This window comes from Oncorhynchus mykiss, chromosome 13, assembly GCF_013265735.2.
Source record: "Oncorhynchus mykiss isolate Arlee chromosome 13, USDA_OmykA_1.1, whole genome shotgun sequence".
Classification (NCBI taxonomy): Eukaryota; Metazoa; Chordata; class Actinopteri; order Salmoniformes; family Salmonidae; genus Oncorhynchus; species Oncorhynchus mykiss.
The window spans coordinates 39,212,056-39,223,740 of NC_048577.1; the positions used below are offsets into that span (position 1 = coordinate 39,212,056).

Here is an 11,685-nt window from a genome sequence, read left to right on the forward strand (position 1 = left end):
ATTGTTGATGCCATGTATTGGCCATTGAGGGGCTTTGAAGCCACCAGTCGTACATATTGGCTCGTCGGAGCACTCCTCCATATTAATTAATGTAATTCTACAGTATTTCGATTAAACGTTTTAAGGACAATAACATGTATTTTTGTTGTCGTGGGGACAGTAACATCTATAATTTATACTTAGGGAAAATGTTATGTATTTTGTATTTTTATGTTTAGCTCACATAGTACACTGTAAAACTATGCATCAAGTTGTCTATAATATAATACAGTCGGCAAACCCGAATGTAGACATTGATAAATGCATTTCTATAGTTTCTAAAATATTTTCTACAGTGGGGAAGTTGCAAGATTGAGACACAGTGGCTTCAACACAGCTCCCCCTGTCAGTCACCTAGTGTATGCAGTGCCTTCAGAAAGTATTCACACCCCTCGACTTTCTCCACATTTTGTTGTGTAACAAAGAGGGATAAATATGTTTTTAATTGGCATTTTGTGTCACTGATCTACACAAAATACTCTAACGTTACATTTTTTTAATTAAAAATAAAATACTAATATCTTGATTAGATAAGTATTCAACCCCCTAACACATGTTAGAATCACCTTTGGCAGTGAATGCAGCTGTGAGTCTTTCTGGGTAAGTCTCTAAGAGCTTTCCACACCAGAATTGTGCAACATTTGCCCGTTATTGTTGTCAAAATACTTCACAATCTGTCAAATTGGTTGTTGAGCATTGCTAAACAACCATTTGCAGGTCTTGCCATATATTTTTAAGCAGATTTAAGTCAATCCTGTAACTCAGAACATTCACTGTCTTGGTAAGCAACTCCAGTGTATATTTGGCCTTGTGTTTTAGTTTATTGTCCTGCTGGAAGGTGAAGCAGGTTTTCCTCTAGGATTTTGCCAGTGCTTAGCTCCATTCAGCTAATTTTTGTTATCCTGAAAAACTCCTCAGTCCTTAACAATTACAAGCATACCCATAACATGGGTATGGTCAGCCTACCCATGTGAGAGACACAGACTCGGTCTCAACCCATAAAATGGAATGGTCTGCCTACCTATGTGAGAGACGCAGACTCTGTCTCGACCTTAAGTCTTTACTGAAGACTCATCTCTTCAGTGGGACATGTGATTGAGTGTAGTCTGGCCCAGGAATGTGAAGGTGAACGGAAAGGCTCTGGAGCAACGAACCGCCCTTGCTGTCTCTGCCTGGCCGGTTCCCCTCTCTCCACTGGGATTCTCTGCCTCTGACCCTATTACAGTGGCTGAGTCATTGGCTTACTGGTGTTATTCCATGCTGTCCCTAGGAGGGGTGCGTCACTTGAGTGGGTTGAGTCACTGACGTGATTTTCCTGTCTGGGTTGACGCCCCCCCTTGGGTTGTGCCGTGGCGGAGATCTTTGTGGGCTATACTCTGCCTTGTCTCAGGATGGTAAGTTGGTGGTTGAAGATATACATCTAGTGGTGTGGGGGCTGTGCTTTGGCAAAGTGGGTGGGGTTATATCCTTTCTGTTTGGCCCTGTCCGGGGGTATCATTGGATGGTGCCAAAGTGTCTCCTGACCCCTCCTGTCTCAGCCTCCAGTATTTATGCTGCAGTAGTTTATGTATCTGGGGGCTAGGGTCCGTTTGTTATATCATCTGGAGTACTTCTTCTGTCTTCTCCGGTGTCCTGTGTGAATTTAAGTATGCTCTCTCTAATTCTCTCTCGGAGGACCTGAACCCTAGGACTATGCCTCAGGACTACCTGGCATGTTGACTCCTTGTTGTCCCCAGTCCACCTGGCCGTACTGCTGCTCCAGTTTCAACTGTTCTGCCTGCGGCTATGGAACCCTGACCTGTTCACCGGATGTGCTACCTGTCCCAGACCTGCTGTTTTCAACTCTCTAGAGACAGCAGGAGCGGTAGAGATACTCTTAATGATCGGCTATGAAAAGCCAACTGACATTTACTCCTGAGGTGCTGACTTGCTGCACCCTCGACAACTACTGTGATGATTATTATTTGACCATGCTGGTCATTTAAGAACATTTGAACATCTTGGTCATGTTCTGTTATAATTTCCACCCGGCACAGTCAGAAGAGGACTGGCCACCCAGTCACCGTGCTTCTACACCTGCATTGCTTGCTGTTTGGGGTTTTAGGCTGGGTTTCTGTACAGCACTTTGAGATATCAGCTGATGTAGGAAGGGCTATATAAATAAATTTGATTTGAACATGATGCAGTCTCCACTATGCTTGAGAATATGGAGAGTGGTCCTCAGTAATGTGTTGTATTGGATTTGACCAAACCATAACACTGTATTTGGGACACAAAGTTAGTTTTGCAGTATTACTTTAGTTCCTTGTTGCAAACAGGATGCATGTTTTGGGGTATTTTTTTGTTTGTTGTACAGGCTTCCTTCTTTTCACTCCTATCAATTAGCTTAGTATTGTGGAGTAACTGCAATGCTGTTGATCCATCCTCAGTTTTCTCCTATCACAGCCATTAAACGTTAACTGCTCGACTGAGGGATCTTACAGATTATTGTATGTGTGGGGTACAGGGATGAGGTAGTCATTAAACATTCATATTAAAGACTCTTATTGTACACAGAGTGAGTCCATGCAACTTAGTACATGACTTGTTGAGCACATTTTCCCTCCTGAACTTATTGAGGCTTGCCATAACAAAGGCATTTGTAAACATTTCGAAAACATAATTCCACATTATGGAGTACTATGTGTTGGCCAATGACAAAAAAAATCTACATTTAATCGATTTTAAATTAAGGCTGTAACACAACAAAATGTGGAAAAAGTAAAGGGGTGTGAATACTTTCTGAAGGCACGGAATATAAATGATTGGTAATTACTAGTTAAATCAGCCACGAATCCCCGTCGTAACAAGGGAATGGAAGCTTGTTTTGTGCAACAGGGAGGTCCAATTAAATGCAAAAATATTTTAAAAAATAACTAGTTTCACCATACATAATGTAGTTCTGTCCTTGAGCTGTTCTTGTCTATCAATGTTCCGTATTATGTCATTTTGATGTATTTTCTGGGGTTAGTGGGTTAAAATGTTACTCGAAGTCACAGTATTTGCACTTTAGCAAGTCTTCATGTTGAACATCTGATTTGAATGTGACCTATATTAAAGGGCAATTAATTTCATATAACAGCCTTTTAAAATGCAATATTGCTGCATCATTTCAACTTAACATTTCAAATGTATTAAAAAAAAGGCACTAATTTCGTGGAGCGACCCAGTACATGTTAAATTCTGCCAGTTGGAAGTTTGTTGCAATGCACTCGTCAATATTTTTTACAACATTGGGGGATTGCCAAGATGGAGACACGGTGGCTTCAACACAGCGCCCCCTACTAGTCATCTAGTGTATCTATAAATTATTGGTAATTACTAGTTACATCTGCCATGACAGGGGGAATGGAAGCTTGTTTTGTGCAACAGGGAGGGACAATTGAACACTTTAAGTTGGACGTTGGTTGCAATGCTCTCGTTAAGTTTTTGTCACACACTGTCACTACATGACCGATAATGTATCGTGTGTAGTCATTTATGTAGTAATTTAAATGCTCCTTAGTGCTTTTGGTATGTGTCAAGTAAAATAATTGGCGACAGCCTATTAGAAGACTTGGAGGCGTGGCTTGTTGGGAGTGTAGTCTCCCATGAGACGGGTTGTCATGCCAGTTAATGTGTTAAATTGTGTTCTGTGCAGGTTGGTCTGCCCGGGACTCGCAAGATGATACACCTGAATGGTTGTCGGACTTGGGAACCCATTGAAGTGGGTAGGGAAAAAAGGAATAAAGTGGAACATATTAAGAGTAAATAGAGTGCTGGACAATGAAATTGAACATGACGAGACTGAGGATTAATTGACTGCGGTGGCAGGTGTCGGGAAGACCGCGGAGTTTGAGCCTCGTCCGATGAGGATAATTTGTTTTTTTTCGGGTTGAGTGGAGAAGAGGTTGGAGAATGTTGGGTCGGTGAAAGTGACTCGAAGTGGAATCATGTGGATTTGTTTTTGCGTTTCTGCCGTCCAGAAGGACAAGAACTGAGACTTGCTTTCCTCTCCATTGCAGGGCGCCGTTGAAAGGCGTGATAACTGGAGTTGAAGATTCCTGGTGTCTGTGACACCTGCCGTTTCGTGCGATGCAGACCCGGTGGAGAGCGTGGTGAAACAGAGAAGACACTCTCTGTAAATACTGAGTTTTGATGCAGAGTTTTGACCAGATAAAGTCAAGTTATCTTCATGTGGCAGCTGTGAGTATGAGGGAGATTCCTAGACGTGAGAAGTGTGCAGGAGGAATGCTTAGTGTCGTCGGGAAAAGTTGTGTGTGTAAACTGTAGGGGTACACATTGCTTTGTCTCAGATGTGTCAGGTGAGAGAAAGGCAGGTTTAGGTTGCCAGGATCCGAGTAGAGCATAAGGTGTCATATGCTGAAGCAGTGAAGAGAGTAGTAGATGAAGATGGGTCCAGTGTGAGGGATCCTAAGAAGATCCCTGTGAATATGGCAGAGATCAATAACGAGTGATAGGAATAACATGCTTCATTCAGTAAGGTTGTTTTCTTGGCGTTCATGGCCATGGTTGTCACCTGTACCTTAGGAATGAAACGGAAATCACAGAAGATAGATGTTGTGGTTGCAGCTGTAGAGAAATACTTGGGGGTACAAGATTTTACATCAGAAAGCTGAATGATGGTGTCATGTCCTCATAGGCTGTTGGCCTGGTGTAGGATCAGATGGGGCCAAAGTAGTGGAATATATACATACATTAATGGTTGTAGGGTTAGTTGGTAGGGCAATTTCTTCACCATGTGTAATGAATTTGTACTACAGAATATTAGGCTTATTTAGAGCCAATACAGTTGGTGGCGGCATGCACCTGTAACATTTGTTTGCTGACCGCCATAATACCAAAGAAGAAGAATGGTTAAGCTTGTACAGTGCTAGTTCTACAGTCTTAATGACACTGACAAAAGTGCATGTGATACTAAAGAGCCTAATAAATGTTAATTGTTAAGACACTCACCATTTCATTACTATATGATATGGCCATTTTTAAAAAATATTTGCCATACATTTTAATTTAATGTATACAAATACATTTAAATACATGTTGGAATATATTTTACAAAACATTTCCCCCCCCCCCCCCAAAAAAAAATATATACTTACCAAGTACATCAATAAATACTCTTTAATGTGTTTCAGAATGTATTTTGAAATACATTAAACATTGATGCAAATGTTTACATACATTACAACATATATTACGGAATGTATTTAAAAGTTATAAAATATTTGGGGGCCAATTTCAAATATTTCACATATACCCCAAAATGTAGCTAAAAAAATATATTTTACATTTTCCTTTTTTTTCTCGTATGGGGAGTGTCCCGCGTGAGCTCGAAAATGGGACACAGGCTTAGCTACTTCACTGTGCTCTGTGAAAAGTGGATGCACTTACTGAAGTAATCAGATTACACTAATATGGTTGTTTACATTAGTTCTCATGATGAAGACCGTTGTTCTTCTGAGTTTACTGGTCAGTAGTGTAATACAGTATATAGCAACAGAGATCATCGGGTCATATAAGTGGGAATGAATTTATGTGCAATATAGTTGGGGTTCAAAATAGGAGTCAGACATAATTATCTCTTGACCCTACTGCTCAGACTTATTGGAAAACTATTTTAATTCATTTGGGCATTGCATGAGGTACAACAGTAGACACAATGTTCAGCCAAACTAAAGTACAACTTTATTTCTTATCAATTGAATTGAAATATGATTCAGATACAATAAACATCTGTGTTGTCTTGTTCCTTCTCCCTTCAGGTCTAGTTAACTATGTGTATGACACCACCTACTGGTGCTGAGTACTCGCTGACACTACCTACAGCAGATTATGAAACAAGGAAACCATTCAGCTGGGGGAAGATCTTCCACCACCACACCACTAACACACAAACAGATTTACTTCCTAACCTTATATGTCCTCAAACTCAGGTCTGGAAACTGAGGCCATCTCTGTAAGGAACTCACTGTTGGTCCATGTGAGAGTGAGGTGGGAAAAAGCATCATACCAATGACTGTATTGAAGGAGGAGGGCCTTCTTCTAGCAGCCTGTGTTTCCTGTGCCCATAGGGGGAGCCAGATTCCTTTCATGAGCATCTGTAGAGCTGCATCTGCACTGCCGAAGGAGAATGCCCAACATTCCCAGAATACGAACACATACCGCTGTAGATTAGACTAAAGCAGGACTTCTATACAGACTACTTATAGTCATAGCATCTGTATGATATATCCAGCTTATTACAGGAGTTTGGGTTTCTAATGAAATGTCTCTCTTTAAGGCTATTGTTGTCATTAATCCTTTCAAAGAGCCATGCCCAAAAACAGAAATACCAAAACATTCTAAACAGCTCAATCTTTTGAAGTTAGGAATGCAATTTCTGATGCAGCGGTGCAGGACAAACATGCCCAAAAACAGTATAAGACAGACTTCAGTTGCCTCATTTGACCTTCCCTATGCTGGTCATATGTCACAAACGTAGACAAGAAATGTATCTACCTCAGAGCAGACCTGGGTTCAATACATGCATATCTGTGTATTTTCAAACGATTTCACCAAATCAACTCCTTTAATTTTAAGTATTCTTTAATAATTATATTAATAGCCATTCTCAGTTACTTCAAATACCCCTAGGACCAAATGGACAAATGCAAAGTGTATTTTAATATTTGTATTCGAAAACACACTTCTGTGTATTTAAGCATTTAAGTACATGCCAGTACTTTTAAAGTGTATTTCCAAGTACATTGCAATATTCAATTACTTGTATTTTCAAATAAAAAATATCAAAATACTCACTTCAAGTGTTTTTGTAAGTAATTGTGTCACGTTCGTCATAAGGAGACCAAGGCGCAGCGTGATACGAATACATACTCTTTAATTAAACGAAGAAACACTAAACAAACTTACAAAACAAACGTGACGCTATATAAACCGATTGCTGACACAGGCAACTACACATAGACAAAAACGTGACGCTATATAAACCGATTGCTGACACAGGCAACTACACATAGACAATAACCCAAGGAATATGGCTACCTAAATATGGTCCCCAATCAGAGACAATGATAAACATCGTTGATTGAGAACCAAAATAGGCAACCATCGATATAAAAACACCTAGACTGAAACATCCCCATAAACATACAAAAACCCTAGACAGCGACAACACATATATCACCCTCGTCACACCCTGACCTAACCAAAATAATAAAGAAAACAAAGAATACTAAGGTCAGGGCGTGACAAATTGAAATACCCTAAATAGTATTTGCACCCAGGTCTGCCTTAGATAGAATTCATTAGGCTAGATGTAAGTATACAGTATGCTACTAATAGTGTATGAACGTGTTTGCATCTTTACTGTAAACTGTAACATGAACATGCATCTTAGCTTTGCAGTAAACATTCAACATTGCCATCTGTTGGTCACGTGCTGTATATTATAATTTACGGCTACTGAGCTCCAGCAAAGTAAACATTAAGTTGAAAACGTAAATCCGGTGAAAACTTCAGGATGCTTTTAGAATCCTTTTAAGAGGTGATATATCATGCTGGGTTAGTTAGAGAGGATTACAGCAGTGGAAAAGAGACCTCGGCAGAGCCTCAGGGAGTATAAGGTAAGGCACAACACACCCGGGTATAAGTACACTATTGTAAGTACTTAGGCTACCTGATCTCACCTTGGCTGCAACATTTCACCCCCTAAGAATAAACCCTGGGATGTTATGTAACCACTACTGAGCTCTCTCTGTTTTGTACACTAGTTTGTTACCTGTGCATGTAATTTCTGGTCATTATGCTCAATTTGGAGAGCCTCATCACACAGTTTGTTTATCTAATGACATAGTCACACTGTAATAGTGTTTCTCCTTTTCATATAAATGGAAAAAAAGGAGATATCCATACAAAATGCCCTGAAGTATTACTGCAGTTACATGTCATTATAATGTTGTGAAGGAGATACATATGATATTCTATTAACATAAATAGACACACAGCAGATGTAAAAATCAACAAGTGTACATTTATTGAATCAGTAGATATTACATGTTGGCAGTGTACACCCACAGAGAAAGTCTGGCCACATAGCATATTTCCGTATGAAAGGTGCCTTTCTCAAGCATTTGGCTGCCTCCCTGTCACATTTGCAGAGAATCTTCTCACATTTGTCCTTGAGATCATCTGGAATGAAAAGAGGGTTAAGCGGGTGAGTAGTTTCCTTAAATGACAGCTGATGTGAAAGGAGTGGTCTGTGGAGGATGTGAAGGAAACACTCTGAGGTTTAGAAATGTTAGAAAATGTCTGATGCTCAAATAAACACCGTAAACATCCTGAACTGTGTGGCTTGTCCTATGTGCTTTTGCGATTAGCAATTATGGTGAGAGCTTAAAATACCTGAAAACGTGGGTGAGAAATGATTCCTTTCGTGCCCATTCCCTCCTAGCCCTCCTGTCCCCTATAATGTCTGCAGTGTTTGTAAACTACTCAGATGTTTGTTGATGACACATCTGTTATTTTTCCATGCACTGAAAAGACCCATTCATTTTCAACAGCAAAACTATACAAAAACGACAAAGTCATAGCATGCAGTATTTTCTTTCTCTAAACGACCACACCTCTGTAAGGGGAGGGATAGGCTTACTCAGCTTGATTTAATCATTATGTCTCATTCATGTGCATAAAACTGAGATGGCATACCACATTCTGCAGTCCTGTCTTCACATGTCCATTGATACTTTCTTGTCTTGGTGTGGCAACCAGCAATTTCTGCATCTCCGTAGCAGCAGTCATGTTTGTGACAGCACCTTAACGAAGGACAAAATACACTACTGTAACACTTAAAACAGAGCATTATAAGAACTATTTGCTGTCTCGGTGATGCACTACATAAGTAAAACAGTCCCTTTTTCTAGTTTAAAAAATACCCAATTAAAACTATTATTGTATAAATAATGTTTGAGAAACTATTAACTGAAAAGGCAGAGACTGGGCGTTTTTCCATATTATTGTAGCTTGGACCAACATCAGCTCTATTTAACACAAAGGGAAATGAAAGAGGATGGGCTCAACTATTGTTAGTAGGCAGGCATATGAGAGATCTGGAGGCTGGAGGTTCTGTAGTTTAACGGTGTTGTGGGCATTCATGTCTGTGATTAGTGGACAGAAGGAAGTTATGGTTAGGATTTTGAGTGTGGGAGTGCTGGTTGTGCATGTCTATTTCCAAATATCCAATTGACAAGAGGGCAAAACCTCAAAAGAAAACCTCAAATGATACACTTTGCAGTTTGAACTGCATCGCATAATGCAGGATGTTATTGTGGCCTACCAGACTGAACAGTTGATTGAGGGGGTTTTCATTCAGTGGTACTCTAAATGATCTGAGTTTGTTATGAAATGGCACTCCCCCCCAAAAAATATATATGTTTATAACATGTTTATAACACATCATTACAACTATATAGCTCAGTAATACATCATCAGCTTCACAGAACATGCCAGACTTTTACATGCTAGAACATCTCATCGCGCCTCTGTCCTACTGCCTCACCAGTCTGCTTTATCCCTGGGCCAGCCCTGACCCCCCAGTCCACAGTAGCAACCATACATCATATAAGCCAGGGCTGATCTGCCTGTGCTGCACTTGATGACTCCTGCCAGCTCCAGTAGCCCTCTCTTAGTTCGTGGAGGCCTCTGCAGTGACATAGAGGCTATTACCACTGCAACAACAACAACAACAGAAGAAGAACATGAATCTCAGCGCAACACAGGTACACCAATCACGTGTGCACACATCTTGTTCAAAATGTGCACTTGCTTATACTTGTATGGATGTAGCAGCCTTGCTTAGTATGTGCCATTTGCTTCATACTATCTCTTTAGACATATGTCCTGTCATCAAGTGAAAATTGAGAAGTGTAGCTCTGTGATTAGTCTCTCATATGAAAATGATTCTGAATGTCTAAGTGTTCAAAGTGTATGGATGGACATGCTGTATTATTGCAAGTCTATTTATGAAGTGACAACCTAATATTGCAATTGCAAGTCCCTCACATTTTCCAAGAAAGAGGCTCTTTGTAATGGGGAATATTTAAGACGAATGAAGTTCATATTCAGTTAAGAGTAATTAACACAATGCTTAGCAAATGTTTATGTTTTCCCTTTCTGTCAGACACATGATTTCTAGTGTTCTATTTGTGACACTCATTTGTGTACGGGTTGATGGTCACTAGACTTGTCACTGAATGTTATGGATTGTTCTCATATCGTTTGATAGTGATTGACGCCAGAGCTACTGAAGGTACAAGGACTGAGGTCACAATGACATTTGGAGCACCGTGATTCTGTAGCAGCTGGCAAAGTCACTGTCTTTTGTTTGACTTCGTACAAGCCTCAGGCTGATGTTTAGAGAACATTTGATACGGTCTGATTAATATATAAGTATCTTTGCAGAGAAGGCCCAAGGTTCAAAGTTGTCTATGCTTCTATGCTGGGGTGTCTCCTTTTTGCAACTTGTATTAAACCAAATGTGTTTATGATTGACTATAATTTCTCTGACACTGATATTTTTAGACAACCATAGCTTATGAAATTAATACAATACAAAACAACTTCACACGTTTTATGGCACTGCTCTCCTTTTTGTTCAGCTGGAAATTCCCTTTACACTCTTATACTCTGGTCTAGTTCTTTAACATCTTTTCCCAGATCAAATTAATATTAATTTGTAATGTGCATATTGGTTGTCAACATACAAGACATGGCAATTGACATTGGTACTGATTTGTTAAATCGTTAAACATGTATTAAAGTACAAATTTAACCATAAAATGTGCTCTATATAAAGATCACAAGATCACAAGATTATTGAAATAAAAGATTCAACCATTTCAAGATAATACAGTTGTATTGTTGTGTGAAATTAAGGAGTTGAATCATCAGACTATAACAGATCTAAGTTCCTTTCATGTTAGATCTCTGAAGGCACTCATAACATTGTCCTTTAACATGACTTCACTCCCTCTCAATCCCTCTTAATCATTCCCTGCAAAATGTGTTAAAAAGGTAAAGAAATTCAAGCAGCAATTTACCAGAGAACAGTAGAAGTATCCGATAAAGCGCAGGCATGGTGTGCAAGAGGGAGTCTGCATGCACTGCTGCTTATTTACACTGGTGGACATAGGCTTTCAGTGCAGTGGAGAGTTTTTTTTAGAGTCTGGTTTGAATAATCTCCTGAGCATCATTCCCTCCTCCTCTCGGAATAATCTGCTGTAAACTAATCCTTGAACACTTATCTGAACGTGGTTAGAGTTCCCTCTCTGTTAGAATCACCCCAGAGTCCATAATTTAGTATTACTTCAAGCCAATTGTTAAATGACTTTTGTTCAGATTCTGGAAGACCAAGGACTTCAGTTCAGGACTAATGCCATGTAGAATACTAGAAGTAGGTCTAATTGATCAATAAATTAATGTCTGTGGTCATTGTTTTATCATGTCAACAGCCTTATTGCATGCAATTCCTCACAGAAAACATGATCATAAAGACCCAGCAAGTCAACTGTGTCAAAAGGTTGTATATAATGCTATATTTACGTTAATAAT

The 11,685-nt window shown here is 39.6% G+C and overlaps 1 protein-coding gene across 1 annotated transcript; it reads right to left on the bottom strand.

Moving 5' to 3' along the window:
• Positions 1–8,023: 8,023 nt before the first annotated feature.
• Positions 8,024–11,267, bottom strand: LOC110486311 (phospholipase A2-like). Its single transcript, XM_021557808.2, has 4 exons — positions 11,175–11,267; positions 9,635–9,803; positions 8,785–8,891; positions 8,024–8,268 (listed from the first exon to the last, which is right to left on the bottom strand). Exons 1-4 carry the CDS (start codon positions 11,209–11,211, stop codon positions 8,120–8,122), a joined length of 462 nt encoding a protein of 153 aa, XP_021413483.1. The 5' UTR covers positions 11,212–11,267; the 3' UTR covers positions 8,024–8,119.
• Between the last annotated feature and the right edge of the window lie 418 nt (positions 11,268–11,685).

Bases quoted from the DNA above. Each gene is read 5' to 3' on its own strand.
- LOC110486311 (XM_021557808.2), bottom strand. From the start codon at position 11,211: ATGCCTGCGCTTTATCGGATACTTCTACTGTTCTCTG. The intron at 8,892-9,634 runs GTGAGGCAGTAG...TCCTTCGTTAAG, and splicing joins CCCAGGGATAAAGCAGACTG to GTGCTGTCACAAACATGACT. The intron at 8,269-8,784 runs GTATGCCATCTC...TTTTCATTCCAG, and splicing joins AGACAGGACTGCAGAATGTG to ATGATCTCAAGGACAAATGT.